Source organism: Pezoporus wallicus, unplaced genomic scaffold (genome assembly GCF_028554395.1).
Source record: "Pezoporus wallicus isolate ANWC-B61680 ecotype Strahan unplaced genomic scaffold, APGP_CSIRO_Pwel_v1 contig_8042, whole genome shotgun sequence".
Taxonomy (NCBI): Eukaryota; Metazoa; Chordata; class Aves; order Psittaciformes; family Psittacidae; genus Pezoporus; species Pezoporus wallicus.
In genome coordinates, this window is record NW_026639380.1 from 2,203,955 (window position 1) to 2,223,705 (window position 19,751).

General features: G+C 36.2%; 1 protein-coding gene across 7 annotated transcripts in view; it reads right to left on the reverse strand.

The window, feature by feature from the left end:
- The window catches only part of RGS7 (regulator of G protein signaling 7), a 251,969-nt gene that overhangs the window by 89,922 nt on the left and 142,296 nt on the right, over nt 1–19,751 (reverse strand). For all 7 annotated transcript variants that reach the window (XR_008972805.1, XR_008972804.1, XM_057414557.1 and 4 more), the window contains exon 4: nt 11,869–11,919. Coding sequence is in view for 5 of the 7 variants with exons in the window: in XM_057414557.1 (XP_057270540.1) it covers nt 11,869–11,919 (51 nt within the window). In the remaining 2 variants the exon portion in view is untranslated. The remainder of the gene's footprint in view (nt 1–11,868; nt 11,920–19,751) is intronic.

Genomic DNA, 19,751 nt, shown 5'->3' on the forward strand with positions numbered 1-19,751 from the left:
TCTGTACCCACCAACCCAAGCCAACATTCATAAAACATTTAGTCTAATTTCACAATTAATACTTTTAAATTTTTCCATTTTCAATTTTGCAGAAATCACAGACATTTTGCTATTTTATTACTTGACATGATAGAAGGATGAAATCTAGACTTCTTTGAAATGTGGGTTTCCCACAACTTTTTAGTTTGAGCTTTGATTCCCATGCTTCTTCAGGGCAAAATACAGAAAATCAAAACCTGTGTGCCTTGTTTTCCCTAACGACAGTCTGAACTTATCTTCATGATATTTCCTACCACTTCGCTCATTCCCCCCTTTTAGTATGAAATTCTATGCTAGTGCATAAAGTTGTATGTGCACCCTTTGGAGGAAACCTCCCAAATAAAAAGTTAAAAAATTTACAAGAAAAATCTATTATTGTAGATACCTCACTCAAATTATCTTAGGAGAAATCTTGTTTCACAATTTCAAGCATCTCTAAAAGACCTAAAATACTGGACATAAACTACTCAGTAGTAGAATTACTGTGTTATTATTTCAGGTTTTCTTGTATATTGCTTGCCAGTTGCTGCTATTACACCAGACCTTTCTACTTTCTTCACATGGTTAAGCCTTGCCAGAACCAGGGCATGTCAATAACAGATGTGGTTCATGCACCACTTGGATTTGTGGCCAGTAAATAGCAAGAGCGGGCACAGGATTTTTCAGTGCACAAAATATTTGTTCCTGAAGGAACTACCAAAGACAATATTCTTGAATGAAAGGGATGGCAGCTAATGTGGAGTTGGGTGAGGGTAAGCAATAGGTCATACTAAACTCTTGTTATGATTACTGCTGGTTAAGATGAATCATGACACTTTTTTAATCTCCAGGTCTGTTTGGATATCAGTTGCTACTACATCAACCATTAATTTTGTATCATTGTCATTCGTTGCTATCATAATCACCGAACACCCACTTGTGACCAGGCAGTTCAGACAACACAAAGAACATGAAGCAGCAGCAGCTAGAAAAATAACTGCCTTTTTCACTGCACTCAGCACAGTAAAGAAGAATACAATCCTCTTCATAAAAATTTCTATACCTCCATCAAACTGAGAGCATAAAATGCTGAAAATAATGTATTTCTTTCAATGGGAAGAATGCTATGCTTTTCAAGTCCAGCAGGAGAGAAAAGCTTTATAAGTAAATTGGTGTCATTGAGATCTACATCAGGGAAAAATACCATCAAAGCTCAGGCAATGTAAGTACAAAGAGTGTGGAGGTAGCTTTCTAGACAATAACACAGGAATGTGATTCCCCACGTGATCAGATACAGTTGTCTGGGATGCATATGTACAACATCAAGGCAGTTACTACAAACAGGATTACTTTTAGAAAGTTCTCTTCATCCATTCTTTGTAATTAATTTCTTTGAGTGGCAAGTAAAATGGATTTCAGTGTCCACATCAAAATGAGGGATGAAAGAATAAACTTTTCAGATGTTGCAAAACTCCATTTTATGCCATCACATGTTCCTATTGCCATAACCGCCCCTCACCCCAGTGCTCACTTCTCCCCATCGCACAGGATTTACACAGGTAATTGTAGAGAACTGCCAGTTCAGCCAGATAAATTTTGCTACTAAAAATATAGAAATACTAACTAGCAAAAACAGCTCAATGAAAACTTTAAGTGTTTTTTTTTTCTTTTTTCTTCCACAAAAAGAGAAGAGGTCTCAGTGAATGACCTATTTCTTCACTTGTGGCAGAATCTAATCTGAAGAATCTGAAGGAAGAGATAGCACTGATGACAATAGCTGCAGCAAAAACTATCAAAGGCTTTAAAATAAATTGATAAAATGGACAAAAGCATCTAGCTGGATCAACATAATGGTCACTCTCTGTTTTAAGGCAAGTCAAATATTAAACTGCTGGACTGTTACCCCTAGTGTGGAAATTATCATTCAAACCACCTTCAGTACTAAAGGAAAAAAAAGTCACAAAATGTGTCTTTGTGTTTTAGAAAGACATCCAGGGGAAATCTGTCGAAAAAAGATCAATGTAACAGATGTCCATACAGCCAACATGATAGGAACTATGATAAAGGGTAGAATGAATGAAAATTAAAATAAATGCAATAGAAAAACAAGACTCAGCACTACCTTTGTTGCTGAATGCAATGTCTCACAACTCTGTGCATATTCCTGTGTGGAATTAGTGAACATATAAGGTCATGAAAATTTATTTAACATATACCTTGGATTTCCAGGGGCTCTTGGCATGATTCCTCTCAATATTTTCTAACGTAATTAAGCAGATCTGGGATAGAAAGTTATGGAAAAAGCAATAGGCAGAAGCAGGAATAAAGGTAAGGCACAGGAGCTCTGTTAACACACTGAAGGGGGTTAACCACTGTAGCTGCATTTAGCAGATCCTGAACTGTTCAGTATCACCTTAAATTATCTACAGAAGGGTGTGACTGATGGTATAACAAAATTTGCTGAAAGTATATAATTTCTGAGGTAAGTAAAAAGTGAGTTGAGAGGAGATGTAGGACTTCAGGGTACTGATGCACTAGATTATACAACAGCAGATTGAATTAAATTTTGATAAATGCTAAATATTTCAAATATGAACTCTCCCTCCCTGTGTTCTCATGCCCAGTAAGTGGCTGCAAGTCAGATGCTGCTGCTCAAGAAAAACAAGAGTCACTATATGATTCTGTGAAACTGCCTGCTCAAATCTCAAACAGAACAGTTATGAGGAAAAAAATACAAAAGAAACCAGAAGACACTGCTAGTATGCAGCTTAGCATATCCACATCATAAATTCCAAGCAGAGTTCTGGTCATTTCACCTCAAACTATATATTAAAAACAAAACAAAACAAAAAACTCCAAAACCAACAATGCAGGAAGAAAGAGGATAATGATTACGAGAGATCTATGAAGGTTTTCATATAACAAGAAATATCACAAACCAGAAAGTAGACCATGGAGGACAGACATGATAGCAGTCTGTAAAATCATGACTAACCAAGAGAAAGTGAATGAATGAGGAATAATAATTTCCCTTTCAGAACCTGAGAACCTAGAGTTAATCAATGTGATTATCAGGCAGACCCTTCAAAATAAAAAAGCACATACATAATACTTGATCAACCTGTGTTACATATTGTCATGAGGTGTTACAAAAAGCAATGAAAGAAAGGTCATTCAGGAGCTATTAAACAAGAAACTGGAAACACTTGCGGGTCAGGGGATTCCCTAAGGTTCAGACTGTCAGGATCTGGACAGGCAAAGCAACAGACCACTACAACACCTTTCTTTTCTCCTATAGTGTAAGTCCCTTCCTGAGCATTTGTGACTGACCACTGCCAGAAACAGCTCATGGTCCAGATGGTCTGACTGCATCTCTTTCTTATGCTCCTACTGATGCTGCTGAACAAAATGAACTTAATTTCTAGTATTTTGGAGTATGTATTGGATATATACTAATTTGCATTGCTGCCTATGTTTTTTGTTGCTGTACAGATTTCTGGCTTGCTAATTAAAAACAAACCAAACCAATCCTTAACCACTATTTCACTTAAATGCTCTTGGTGTGCAGTCTCTTTTAATATTGAAATTTGAAAATGCAACATATTTATTTGTTAATCCCTTTTCCTGGAAATACTTTTGGTGTGTCAGCATACCTTATAAATGTACCATGCAGAATTTTAAATACATCTTTTATTTTTTAATTAACTTTTAGTCAGCCATCATATCTATAGTAAAAGTTTCTGTGGATAGCTGAATTACTTCTGATCTATTTCTCATATGCATAATTTTTTGTCTGCTTCAGACAATTCACAGCATATGTTTGCAAAAGTTTGTTAACATGAACTTGGACAATTAACTTTTAATTAATTAAAGCCAACATGAATTGGGAATAGTTAAATGTCTACAATCCCAAAGGTTCAGAAGGAGGCTGTCAAACAGTAAGAAAATCACAAAATATGTAACTATAGTAAAAATGGGATAAAATCTTTTATTAGGAATGTTATTATAATTTAATTTAAGCAATTAATTTATGAGCTTTATTTCTAAAAGTTATCAGAGTTCTTCCTAGAAGGGCTCACCTTTCCATTGGTCTTCACTTGTACTTTTGCCCCTAGCTGAGTCAAAATGTATGTTTTCTTGTTATTAACAAAGACAGCAACATAATAATCTCTGAGCATGTTGAATAATCAATAAATGACAGCTGCTAGTGTGCGCAGTTACAATGCAAGCAGACAAGATGGGGAATGGATAATATTTTTGAATCAGCAGTATTTGGTATCTGAAGTCAGTTATTTTGAAAACCTGGTGCATCACTTGGAAGTTAATATTGGCTCTACATGCATTTGCCTTAGGCTGAGATATTGGCTCCATATGCTGAGTGATGGCATCAAGGAAAAGAGGCTGGTGCAACACCTGGAAGAAGATATCCAGTTAGGAACACCAGGTCCTTAGAAGAACAAAGTGGAGAATTTTCAATGAAAATTAAGGAACAAAAATTGCCCAATTTAGGACTTGATTCTAAAAACTGGTTACAATGCTTTCCAGACCTTATAACACATTTGGCAGAAGCCAGTATTAGTTTTGAATAGTTCAACTTATATATAGTTCTATGATGAAGCTCTGTTCTTTGAGGTAACTTCATGGGCAAAGATTTCAGTTGTTTAATTTAGATTTCCCATAGCCTAATTTGTTCTGTGACAGAAAGGATGGAATACATTCCTTTAATTGGTGCAACAGAGTATGTGAACTTCTTTCCAATGAAATTACTTGACATTAATGCTTACCAATTTTAAGCATCTATTATCTGGATCTGGTAATAGTTTTAACATGAACTTTTTATCTGAATAGGCTTCTTCAGACTTATTTTCCTAATCATTGTTTTGTATTCTATTCAGTACTTCTTTCTTCCTCTTCACTCAGTCAGATTCTGAAAGACCTCAGTGAAATAAAGCCCATACGGCCCACTGAATTCTAAAGAAAATGTTGATTGCTGCTTTGTTCCAATTTTTGAAATCTAACTGGGTATCAGACACTTTTTATAAACTAGCTTTTGGATTCTACCTTGCGATAAAGGCCATGTTACACATATTCCTTTTTTTAAAAGTCATCTAGTTAAATCTTGTTTCTTTTGGAGTTAATAATGAGAAAACCTCCAGCCTTCTGCAGGGTTAGAATTTCACCTTTAATGATTAAAGGTGGAGGAGGAGTGGATGATATGTGAAGGTATTACACTTGCCACAGAAAATAATTCTGAGTAGAATTTGGAGACTTTAATATTAAAAGCACAAATAACTCCTCATTAAAAATAAATATCTCTGTAGACGTGGCCATGGAATCAGGCTTAGTATTAAGAAAAATAACATTTAAAAACTCAATTGAAAGTGTTTTTCTCATCCAAAGTAACTATTTATGGGAAATGTGTATGACATAAGTTACAGTTGAATCATGGAATCATAGAGTGCTTTGGCTTGGAAGGGACCTTAAAGATCATCTAGTTCCAACCCCCTGCCATGGCCAAGGATGCTTTCCACTAGATCAGGTTCCCCGAAGCCTAATTAGAACCAAAAGAGGTATATTTTGAATTAGTATGCTATTGACAATAGCAAACAGCTTGGTCACAGAAAAAATATTACAGAACATTTACATTTTGTTGCACCACCACCAGCGATATAATTTTATTCTTACCATTATATAGCAAATTATGCTAGAAGGCAACAAATTCCATAACTGTGGTCTTATCCCACTCCTCCAATATCACATTTATAAATTAAAGAGATACAATTCATTAATACATTACAGATAATTCAACAGTTTATAAAAATACTCTAATGATAAATAGGATTAGGTATTTAGACTAGCCCTGTTTTGTACATGGCTAATATAACCTATTATATATTGATAATAATTTTAATATATTTCACCACAATTAAGTGGTTTCTAAAGGGATTTTCAGAGTTTACAATGTTGTATTGTTATAAATCCTTCTATCTGTAAACAGTGTATATTAATTACTAGGATGAAAAAACATTAACTATTTTTATGGTATATTGTAAAATAATGCCACCTTAAGGCAACCAGGGAGGCAGAATCCTATTTAGACGTGCATAGTATGATGAAACGTGATAGTTTGACCTATCTGCCTATGTAAAGGAAGTGATTTGTCAATGATACCATGAACTCTTTGCATCTCTACCAGTCACAAACTCCATTTCTTTCCTGCAACTGTAAAAAAATGTTCATTTTTAACCAGCTGTCAAACTACCAAACATATCTGAAGAAATGACTGCTTCTTGAAAGAAATTGGAAATGAGCACTGATACAGCCTACCACCTACCTGCAAGTGAGAAAATAAACTGGCTAACATGCTAATCACCTTCCAGAGTGACTATGTGGGAGTGAGCCTGCTCTGACAGTACTGGCACATACGTAGAGCGAAAGCTTACTCCAGGCTGGTCCTGCTGCTCTCTGTGATCTTGGGAGACACTTAACTTACGCACTCTACACAGGGTTACAGATTACAAGCAAATGGAAAAAACTTAAGCGGAAAACCATGAAATCCATCAAGTCTGATTTACCCATCTCAATTTAATCACAGGCAATACACCTCTGTTCACCAGCTCCAAAATCTGTCTGAAGGCTTTGGGCACAGAACAGTAATCTCTGCACATGAACATTTAGCTTTGCAGTCCTTAAACTACAGCAGCTAGAAGCCCATCAATTGCCACACACAGGTAAGTGCCAACCATGCTACACATAACTAAAGGAAAACTGACCAATACAATTTAATTTTACTTCAGTATCACAACATTAATACTACTGCTACTAAAACAGTGTCTGTAAATTTTGACATTTTCTATTCCCAAGCAGGATTTGAGTTTTACTTTCTTTCTGTTCATCCAAAACTGGTCATTATTCCATTTAAATGCTACAGGACCTGACAAGCTCAGACCAAATTCACCCAGTAGAAGAAAGTTAGAAAGTTATTCTATTATACACTGGACTTGAGGAAGGTTCGTGAGGTTTGTCTTGTCAAACAAAATGTGCCTGAGTTTCTGTTAAACAAATTAAAAAAGTGTCTTGGTGTTCCAGATTCCTAGTATGAGGGTTAAGGTATGTGGGCAGGCAGTGTATATTACTTTTAGTTGAGCTGATAAATGGGATGCATTTTACTCTTGCTCCATTTCCACAGATTCTGATTAATGCAAAGACTACAAACAAGCATGACCTTTCCATTCTCTTCTGTCTTCCTTTCCATAAGAGGTTCTTTTCTCTGTTAGCAAACTCTGGAAGAACCTCCCCCCTTCACTAGCAGTTGTCTGGCGCTGTCTCCCAAATAGCGATCATTTAGAACACCTTGTCTGGCTCCTGCTTTTTGCTGCTACCTTACTGCATATGCACGGGGAAAGGAGCAGAAAAAACTTAGAGCTGACCAATTTTTCAAGTACACTTTCATAAACTCAAATAAAAACCCTAATATTTTTTCCTCTAACTCTTTAGAGCAAGCACTGTGTATTATTCAAGGTCATTATTAATGCAGCAGCTGCTGGAGAGAGATTTTACTACAAAGCAAAGGAGGGAAAAGTGGGAGAAACACAGATGATGTGCTCCTGAGACTTCCCCTTTTATTGCACTGGATCAGTGATCACAGTTTAGATGGCTGCTGGTGAGCATCTGTTTACAAATTAGCTGCATCAGTTAAGTGAAAAGATTATTAATGGTAAAAGCTGAAAAATCACAGGAGGGTGTCTATTTCAAGGTACAGTCTTGTTATATAACTTACAAAGTTTGATTTGATATATTTGATATTAATATAATTGTTGATGTCCAACAGCGGTAGCAAAGTCCTTCAACAGACTGCCAAAATAAGCTGCACCAAACCAATCTGAATGCAAAGGCTGTGCATTCTGGAGCTGGTTGCAATACTGTGGATACAGTAATGAAGTGCCTTCAGCCAAATACAATTGGCTTTGTAGATACAACTAAATTAAAAAAGCAACACTGAGGACTAAAGGTACTACAAAGGAACAAGGGGATGATGACTAAAAATATTATCAATTCTTAAGGGCTCTAAGACACCTAGGTAGAAATCCTTCACAGGCTGACTTAAGGATGACATGCATGTTTGTGAGTAACACATACTTCACTATGAAAATACTTGAAAAATGACATTTTTTTTCCCTTTAAAGAGACAACAGTATGATTTGCCATTAGCAAGTTGCAATGCTTGGGAATAGAGAAATCGTCTGCCCAAAGGGCATCAAAGAAATAAGTAGTAGAACCAAGTACAGAGTTAGTCTCTTGGCAATTTCAGCTGACACTTCTAAATCAGCTCATTTGCCCTTTTTGTTCTATTTTTTCCCCTGGGGATTAAAAGTACTTCAATCTCTAGTGTGGTCAATCGGGTACATCTCAGGGCATTATTATTACTTTAAAAAAGGAAAACACACTGTAGAAAAACAGAGTAGATTTTCCCCATTAAGAGTAATTGGCACCATCAGTGAAGAGTCAGCACTTACCCTGTAATGGTCAATTCGACAAGCACATATCTAAGTGCCAAACCACAAGCCCTTACAATTCTTATAAACTCAGTTAATTGCTTCTTTTCGGGTTGAGGTCAGGCTTATTTTTATGACTGAATTAAACTTCCACATTAAAAATAACTTGGATAATTTCTGTTCCTTAAAATTTTACAGATGAGTTGTAGGCTGAAACATGAACATTTTTTAAGTACATATTGAAAAGCAAACAATGTAACAGCAACTATACATTGCACACAGCTATTCTGGGCACAAGCTCTACTCTTCTGCACTGAAATAACTTCAAATCTGGTACAATTTCGCTGAATCCACCCATCATCTCCATTTTATTTTCTTGATGGAGATTTGTTGCAGCAAGCCAAAATCTTTCAAATCTTCCACAGAAAATCATTTTCCATTTGTGAAAAACGTGCATGGGTTTTTTTGGTTGTTGATTTTTGGGGGTTTGCTTTGTGGGGCTTTTTTTTTGGGGGGGGGGGTGATGGTGGTGGTGGTCTGGTTTTATTTTGTTTTTTTGATTGGCAATTTGTAATTGTAACTAGTTTAAACTTGAAACTGCTGATTCCAGATAATAGTTTTACACTTATTAATACAGTGAAAGCAAATGCTGCCTGACCTTATCCTGCCTTGTGTTACCCCACTATCCATAAAGCAGCCCTCTTCATTCCCACCAAAATGGTATTGGAGTTGTATTCCCTATGCGAAACAGTGAAAATATTGCACCACAAAATGTGACTTTGTTTGTTTCTTTGTTTTAATGCATGGTAGTGCCATTTGCTTCTTACTAGTTCTTTGTTTTACTGAAAAATGAGTTGACTGAATCAGTTAGGTGTTTTCACCCTGAAGAACAGGAGGCTCAGGGGGGTCCTCAACAGAATTTTCCAGTGCTTAAAGGGCAGCTACAAAAGACGATGGAAGCTGTCTTCAAAAGGAGCGACACTGGAGAGGACAAAGGGCAATGGGTACAAGTTGAATGGGGAAAGATTTCATTTTAGTATAAGAAAGACATTTTTTACAGTGAAAAAAATCAATCACTGGAAAAACCTCCCCAGGGATGTGGTGAAGTCCCCATCACTGGAGGTTTTCAAGATGCAACTGGACAGGGTGCTAGTTAATCCCAACTAGGCTCTCTTTCCCATTAAAGTATGGACTAGCCGATCTTCTGAGGTCCCTCCTAACCTGGGCTGTTTTATGATTGTGTGAATCTGTCTCCTTAAATCACAATTTGCATGCTTTGCTTGCACAAGTAGTTCACAGCAATGGTAGATGAGGAATGCAAATAGACCTGAAATTTTTCAGGATAGAGTAGAACATACTCTTAAAATATGTGAACCAAGATCTACTTTACATTGCTCTTACAGGTATGCTGCTGATATGAGAATTAGATGGATAGGATAACTGTCAGTGCAAACACAGGTATTATTTATTTCTGCACCAGAAAATTGTATAGCTTCACAGGAGCTCTGTAACAGGACCCTACCGGGGGAATTTTAAAACAGAGTCATAGTAAAACCCTGATATACTGGTGAAAAGCAGAGAGGAGATACTGCAAATTCAAATTATAGTGACAACAGTTCACAAAAATTTAGGGCTTCTCCACAGGAAAATCTAGAACTGGAACAAAAAGTCACACTCTTAAAAGATTTTATAAAACAGAGTCTTTTCAGAGGTTTTGTCATGTGAATACTTCTTACCCACCATTTGTCAGGTTTACTGCTATCTGGTAATTCTGAGCACTCCCCAAAGGCAGCATTTAGAGTGAGTAGCTTTCTGAAGATTTGCATTCAGCCAGCTCCAGATAGCTGACTTTGGACTACGAATAACATGCACAAGACGTTTTTGTCATTGCGGATAATTTTTTCCACCCATTCAATCTGAGATAATAAAACCCATCTTAAATGACTGTGGTGTTCTGGCTACATATGTTATTATTTTATGTGTTTGCTTAATTTTAATTGGATATCAGCACAGGAAACCATTTTTTCCATTTAGTTTAAGGTTTCTTCTATTCCAAATTTTGCAACACTCAGATAATCTGAAAGAAAGCCTCCCGTAGTATTGCAGTTCTGGTTTTACAAATGAAGGTTAAGCTTCCAGACCAAATAAATATAGTACAACAATCTTTCCAACTCTGATAAATACAGATAGGTGAGTGTTTAGTAGCTGACAACTGAGAAATATATCACACATAGGTCTCCTCCAACCTTCGGGAAGCAAACATATGAGACTCTGTATAAAGTTACATAAAATTGGAAGCTGTTAGTGATCTCTTTCATGTAACATATCGATATGTTGTGAGCTGGCTACCTCCAAACACTGAATTATGAATTTATAACAGTTCCTCATTATTCAAGTCACACTTTTAAACACAGTGATTTTACTTTTTGGTGGAAATACACAATGATCATCCTTTCATTCCTAAAATGACAGAAAAGAAAAAAAAACAAAGTTTTTGAAATACAAACAAAAACCAAAATAAAACATAAATTCCATTCCCCAAAGACTGAAGAGGAGAGAGGAAAAATAAGTATTTTTAATCATGCTTTAAAAAAAGGAAGATTTTTTTCTCTAACCAAAAGATAATAGGAACTTGCACAGAATATTTTTTTTTCTGGCATTCAGCATTTTCTACTAGAAATCATTCCTTCCCAGAAAATTTCACATCATGTAACAAGATTCCTGTAAATCAGGGAAATAAATATCAGATACACACCAAAGTGCATTTGATGCTGGCCACACGAGTAACCTGTGTCAGAGATTGTAACCAAAGCTTTACTTCCACTTTCCAGCCCAGCTGTTTGAGCAATGAACTGTTCTTCCTCACTGCAGTGATTTTATTTACAGTTCATTTTCCATTTAAGATGCTATAAAAATGTCCAAAACTTAAGAACAGAAATGCAGCTCTCAATAACTGTACAAAAGCTTATTTTATTAATTCTATTTATTTTTTATATATTGAAAAATTCTGCTGAGAAAACAGGCCATGTTTAATAAACTATGTAGCCGGACACTGAGCAAATTCTTCATGGAGTAGAACTTTAAACTCATTTTATGCTAAGGAAAGCAGCTATCATTTTCATTCTTGGCCATTATCTTGTTTCCTGGTACCTGCTCCAATAAAACGGATAACAAAAATCCTCAGATTCTTAGCAAAGGTTTCTAAGGTTGATGCTCTCTGTTTTGCTATTGAAATTATAGTGGTCAAATGCTGCCTGGCCAGTCCCACTGTAACAGCACAGAAAGTCAGGTCCAATCATTTGAAAAGACAAACTAGGATTTTCAGACATGAAAAAAAAAAAAAAAGTGAAATTACCTGGGTCTTCTATGGATAAATTCTTCGTTAACCATTGAACAATGTCTGAACCTAGGAATAAAACAACAGCATTTTTAGATTAGTATGTTTTTTCCCTCTTTCTGTTCTTCAGTTCCCTGTGACAACTAATATTGTTCTACCATGTAAGAGAGATCTACATTTTTTGCTCAGTTTGTCTAGAAAAAAAACAGACCATTCTATTTTATTTTTTTTTAGTTTTGTTTGTTTGGTTTTTTTAACAAAGAGATATAGCACTCACTTTTTTGTTTAGGCCAAGACTCATAAAATGCAATAGAAGTGCATTAATGGTATGATAACAGCCTGCATTCCAAAAATTAAACTACTGCAAAATTTATGTAGAATAAATAAACACTATATTAATACTGAGACTTTCACACCTTCAAAATTAGTTTACTAATGAAGCCTAGAAAAGGTAAATTCAACACACATTGTGATTATGCAGTATATGGGGTATGTGCTGTAGGCCATGCTGTAGGCTTAAAAACCTCCTTGGGTCTAATACATGGCATTATGAAGTCCTCTTAGGAGCTGCAGTTTGTGTTCAACTTTGCCTTCTGATTGTATATCCTTAACTATGACTTTTGCTGTAGTTATTTTCAATTCATTTCACTGGCTACCTGTAAAAGCATATTCAGTTACCTAAATCATAGGATCATAGAATCATAGAATGGTTTCGGTTGGAAGGGACCTTCAAGATCATCTAGTTCCAACCTCCTGCCATGGACAGGTACACCTTTCATGAGACCAGGTTGTTCAAAGCAGATTCCTTTGTTTCATATCAAAGAGGATGGACATATAGAAGAACACCTAAGAAAACCAAAAGTGGTTAACTGAGCATAGGCAGCCTTTAAAAAAATTACATCAGGAAGTCTCACTTACTAGTGAGAAATCATATTGAAGAAGTGTATGGTATAGGAAGGACAGACATGCACCAATGAGAGCGTTACTGCTCTCAGTACCGGTGGTGTTGATGTACTACCAATGTTTCAAACTTCGTCTTGTGGCTAAGCTCTTGACATCTGGTGCTAGAGATCTATCCTTACCACTCCAGTCTCCTTTTTCTGTATCCCTTCATTTACTGCCTATCCATTTCTTTCTAAATTCCTTCCTTATTTTAAGGTTCCATATTGTTGCTCACCACTTAACACCTTCAATACCAGAATCCCTGCTGTCTTTCACATTGAGTATCCTTCAACCTCACCTCCTAATTCCTTCTACTCCTCTTGGTCATGCAGTTGTGATACACTGCACTCTATGTGTCAAGTCACAAGCTGAAGTCAGTCTTGTTTTTCAGACTGAAACCTGCAGTGTGACCATGAAGTACCAAATAAATCATAAAGCAGCTATACTAACAAAAAGACAAACACATTTAGTATTTAAACAACTTTAAATGACCAAATTGGCTTAAGGGGAAAATATAATGAAACATCGAGGAGGGTTTATGCGCAAATTCTCCATGTTTCATAACGGTTGTCATCAACAGCCCTCCAGTTCAGACAAGCAATGTAATACAGCCCTCCAGTTCAGACAAGCAATGTAATAGACAGCCATGTCACATAATACTTCCTTGCAGAACCAATATTTAAGTTATTCATTTCTCAGCAGGCAGAGCAACACAATTCTTTTACAAACCTTAAATTTAAAATTATAGTAAAAGTCTACACAATCTACACGAATCTAAAATATATTAAAACAATCAAGTCTCATGAATGGACTTAACATTATTCTCATGAATACATGGCATTAGAATGTGCAGGGCATTTTCCCTGTCACTCCCTAGACTGAGATTTCTTTCTATACTTCCCTGGTTTTGGATTATGACATTCCCATAGTGCACAGTTTTCCTTAAACTTCTTAAGGCAAAAAATATGACATTTTTAAAAGGTATTTCAGAAAAGAAAGAAAATTTATTTCTTCTTACATTTTGAATTTTAAAGACTATAATTTACACAATGAATAGCTTTATAATGTATTTTACAAAGCCTCATTAATTATATCAGAAATTTTTATGCATATGTGTTACTAAATTGATTACATATCAGAGAGAACTCTCTCTGTGTCCAGAGCAGAGGCTTTAATTACTACATAACATGTCTAAATTTTTGATAATGTTGAACTCCAGTGGCACCATTTCTCACAGCATTTACTTAAATTTATTCCTTAAATGAGGCAATTTTCCTTTGCATGCTCTTGAATGTCTACAAAATGTTTCAGACAGATATCACTACAACAAGATATTATATTCGTAGGCATTTTTATAAATACAATTTCTGTACTTTATTTATAATATCAACTTTATGAGGCTGACACTGAAGGAAGAATTTTACCACGGTATAAGATGAAACTTCATAGAGTTCAACAACACAATTCCAAGCCTAGCTATATTTTTTTGTCAGCTGAGAAGTCAGTTAGCCTTACTATTTTCCTAAATTCTCAAAGGTCAGAGACAAAAAGTAATTAGAAAAACGACACGACATTTTCAAATACTGATTCTCAACTTTGGCTTCCTTTAACTCTCTTGGGTACATTATGGACAGAAATTTTCTGTTCTTTTTATCTCGCCTTCAAATACTTCTTACCTCTTTACCTGCTTTTCTTTAGTCCTCAACTCCTGGCATCACATTTGAATACGTTACCTATATATCAGAAATTTTACCTCCATATGTTACCCTCTCTTCTGGTTTATTATAAAAACTAGTGGGAAATGGTATTTCTTGACAATTGGATCGTCTGATTTGAAAGATCGTTACTGCTCTACCCACATTTTACACTGAAGCCATTCCCCTGGTACCCAACAGCCTGAACAGCAGTTTAAGCCAGCTATCACATTTGAACACTCCAATGATTTCAGCTGCATGACTTCAATGACAAAAGCCCAGATGAATAAATATTAACACGAACACTCTTCTTCTAGTGTGAAGGCTATTCAAGTAAAACAAAGTTGCAAGTAATTTGTCATATCACAAGTGAGAAACCTATCAGTTCATATTCCTTTGAGAGACCTTGTGGCCAATTCTATTCCTAAAAAAGAATAATAAAGGTACTATCTTGTATAGCTTGCTGCTTGATGTGTTGTTTGTTGTTTGGTTTTTTTTTTAACTGCTACTTTTGACATTAAATCAACAAAACAATTTCATTTGATTATTCCTGTGCTCTCTTCTAAGGTTTATTACTTATGCAAATGTGTTTCTAAAAACAAAACCATTACTATTATTTCTTATCTCATGAAAAGAACAAGGTAGCAAAGGATGTGAACACTTTACAGGAAAAAATATTTCCTTTGAGTCCTAGCTTTGAAAATCTGGTGACCAGTAAATTCATGTCATTTTTCATCTACAGGAATTATGACCCAAGAATTAGAATGAAAAAAATCTTACTGACTTGATTATTTGTAGACAAAACCTAATGTTTATAGGATAAAACATCATTAACCTTCAAACCTGAACCAATCAGGAAGAATCTATCAAAAAGACAAGCTATTTGGACAACATAAATTTAATGGAAGCTACTACCTTGATATTGGACTTGCCTTAAAAAGGAAAACTTCAGCAACCCAGATGGAAAATATTCGTTGTGCCAGAAAGATACTCAGTTTTCTATACTGTTTTATGTGCCAGTTAGAGGTAATGTGGGATAACAAAGCTCCAATAATAACATTTTCAAAGTAGATTCTCAAGCTAAATTCTCCAAATCTCCCTGCTTCACTTCCAGCCACCTAAAAGGCAAGCTGGCTATTAGATCTCTAAGGTGCAAAAGAATGAAGTTGCTAACTGAATTTTGAAATCCCGAAACAACCCTCAAATATCCTGTTAATTTCTATAGCAAATAAAACTGGAGAAAGCAAAGTGATAATCTGTAATAATTAATTTAAGCCAGCACAAGAAGAAAACATTCAAAAAAAGACAGAGAGCCAATACTGATATTTCTTAAATGCCAGCATCTACCTGGATAAAGGCAATAAAATTCAGAAGATCTTACTGAAGTCCAAAACTATTTCAACTTTTTTAAAGAGGCAAAAATATGTCTACATTCATAACAAACAAAAAAGTGTATTCTTTGTAAAGTGTACTTGCTGACAACTCCACAAATGATTAATTTTAAATGAAATGGTCCAAAAATAGCAGTTGCTGAAGCTGTCATAGCATCTTAAGAAAATATTTTTGAGGAAGTGTGCTCTCTGGACTCTGCAATGCTAATTTCCAAGTCAAGCCATAAAGGGCAGGGCAATGCTAAGATTAGCTTTCAAGAGCAAAAGCCTTATTTCAAACAAGTCTTTACAGAGTGCATTTCAGAACAGTGCTGATGTTGAACTACAGAAAATTTCATGGGAATTACAGATCCATTTTTTGCTGTGCATAGATGCAATGAGCCATGTAAGCCTTGATCTGACAACAAAAAGATCTGATAGTCATTCTGCAAAAGAAAATTAAAATTCAAAATGCTTTATCTTTTTAAAAATTCAAGAATGTATCTAGCTGAAGAAGATTCAAGTTGCAAGAAAATATATTTTATTAATCTGAATCACAAACTATGAGACTACTGAGAAACTTAACTCAATGATTTCTTATTTCGTAAGGAGATAGTTTCAACCTTGAAAAAAAAACAACAAAAACACCTCTTTTACTGCTAATATCTTGGTTTAGTAACTAAAAATCTATCCTTTTTTTCACTTGTAGACCTCAGAGTATTTACAGATGGTGAAGAGACACAGGGACACAGGAAGCTCTCCTCAGTTACTAAGAGAGAGGGGCTTGCTGTTGACAATCCGGTTAACACTTACTCTCTCTTCATTAAGACTTTTGCCATCTGAACTCTCAAGAGTGACATAACCATGGAGATGTTTGCCTTGTGCTGTGAAAGCCAGGAAGCTGGGCCTGTTGGGTGGGTGCTTGTGTGCTGAAAGGCAGCAGCAGATCATCCAGGAGCAGCCTCAAGGGAGTGCCTTGGTTGACTGGGTGACCTTCAGCACTTCACCACCCGGTCTTGAGAATATGGAGAATTTTATGCAGGCAAGTCACAGTAGGAAAACTTAATGAACATTACTCTAGAAAATAGCAGTTTCTAAATTTTAGGCAAGACTGTTAGTAAATTAGTAAGGAAGCGTGACCAGCAGGTCAAAGGAGGTGATCCTCCCCCTCTACTCTGCTCTTGTGAGACCTCACTTGGAGTATTGTGTACAGTTCTGGTGTCCTCAACATAATAAGGACATGCAGCTGTTCGAACAAGTCCAGAGGAGGGCCACAAGAATGATCGGGGACTGGAGCACCTCCCATATGAAGATAGGCTGAGAAAGTTTGGCCTGGAGAAGGCTGCATGGAGACCTCATAGCAGCCTTCCAGTACCTGAAAGGGGCCTGTAAGGATGCTGGGGAGGGACTATTTGTTAGCAACTGCAGTGATAGGACAAGGGGTAACAGGTTAAAACCTAACCAGGGGAAGTTTAGATTGGATATTAGGAGGAAGTTCTTTACTGTAGGGGTGGTGAGGCACTGGAATGGGTTGCCCAGGGAAGTTGTGAATGTTCCATCCCTGGTGGTGTTCAAGGCCAGGCTGGACAGAGCCTTGGGTGAATGGTTTAGTGTGAGGTGTCCCTGTCATGGCAGGGGGGTTGGAACTAGATGATCTTAAGGTCCTTTCCAACCCTAACTATTCTATGATTCTATCATTCTAAGGAAAGAGCACTGCATTTCCATTGTTCTAATAATTCATGGTGATACATCAGGAAAGTTTATTTACTGACACTTCAAAATCCTTGGTCATATGAGGCTTTAAAAAAAAAAAGTGCAATTCACTTCTCAACACTGATTCAGATATTGGAAACACAGAAACTGGATCAGATTAGCAGGGTGATTGTAAAAGCCAGTGGCCTATCAGGTTCTCAGCACTAGCTGTTTTATCACAAAAATTGCTGTGTAACAGTTAGACTCCGCAATACAAGGCTTTCACTGGTGAGCATTATAAGATTATCTGCATTCTCATTCACGCTTTTTGCGGTTACAAGCCATAGAATATGTCGTCACTCTGTTGTATCAGCATGGATATTTTACAATTTCTTTTCTTTCTCTGGGAACACAGTTTGTGTATGAATTCTGTATGCATATATCTGAAAGAAATCAAGTACCACATATTTCAGGACAGAAGAGCAGAGGGAAGAAAAGCAATGACTATGTTATCTTTTGTTATACTTGTGCAAAAACATATTTGGATCCATGCTGGATTAATTCTCCTTATTTTTTCCTCTATGTCTATTATAGCGGAGCAAAGAGAAGATTTGCATCACTTGATAGCACTATGCACAGAAAGGTGAAAGATAGAAGGGTACGGGGACTCCCCTCTGAGGCTGAGGTTGTAGTAATGCTTGAAGGCACAAAGAGTTATTTTCCCATAAACCACAGCTCTAGTTAGTACTAAACTGCACTGAATTTCACTCTAACAGAAACTGTATTCGAAGGTGCTTTGATTGCCCGGTTCTTAGTTCCAGAAGATGGTAACAAACATTTAGATGGTAAAAGTAGAGAAGATAAGGCAAATGACTCAAAGAAGCTGTGTAACTAAACTTGAATTTACTTCATAATAATTTAAATTCTTTCCACCTTGTATTTTTGTTTAACATTGCCCTATTATTGTGGATTAATGTAAGATAAATTTATAGACCTAATCTGGTATAATCATTTACCATGAATGTCAACGGAGCTGAAACTGTGATAATTTGAATACACTGCTGATTGCATTTACATCTTTAACATACTGACCTTTACAATTTAAATGGGCTGACTTTTAAAAGAAACACATCATTGTTCAAAGTGCAGTTTGATTAAAAAAATTTGCATCTCAACTTTCACACACTTATTTCTGCCACTTGCTTTTTAAAATACGGATGAAAACAAATGCATAAACTTACTCTTTTGACTTACTATAATTAGAGGTGGACCACACATTTGAGTCCCCTTACCCTTCAAGAAACCTTGTAACAAGCTGCAGATTTAAAAACCTCATCTGAATAATACTAACTGTGCATAGAATATAATGTACTTTAATGAAACTTCTCAAGCACAAAATTAGTTTACTAGTTTTAAAACAATAAAGGCTGCAACTTCTTTTTAAGTGAAGATGGACACAGGAATTTATAGCAATAAAACCCTCAAATGAATCATCCCAATGCTTCTGAGTTGGACTCTCTCATTCTACATTAAGGATTCCTCAAAAATACTCAAGCCTAGAAGAGCAGAAAGGATTCATATTTCTGGCTAGCATAACCCTGTGAAGAACAATATATTTCTTGATGTTGCTTGTCCTGGTTTCAGCTGGGATAGAGTTTTTTTTCTTACTTCACACTCTATCTCATAAACAAGGTTCAGAACAGATATCTGATTCATAAAGACTAAATAGGTTACAGTATCACAGTATGCTAGAGATTGGAAGGGACCTCAAAAGATCATCTAGTCCAATCCCCCTGCCGGAGCAGGAACACCTAGATAATGTTACACAGGAATGTGTCCAGGCGGGTTTTGAATGTCTCCAGGGAAGGAGACTCCACAACCTCCCTGGGCAGCCTGTTCCAGTGCTCTGTCACCCTCACTGAGAAGAAGTTTCTTCTCAAGTTTAAGTGGAACCTCTTGTGTTCCAGTTTGTACCCATTAGGTTATTAATAACCCATTAGGTTATTAATGATGGTTGTGTATCTGTGTCCACTCTTTAAGTGTCAATACATACAGGCTCCTTGTCTTCAGCAAAAGAAACTGCTGCTTCATTCCAGCAACATTTACCTCTAAAGCTTCTCAAAAGACATCTTCTACTTCGATCTCTTCAACAGCCACAAGTGACTTTGCTCACAAGTGCGCAAGCGTTAGATGACACTAGCTG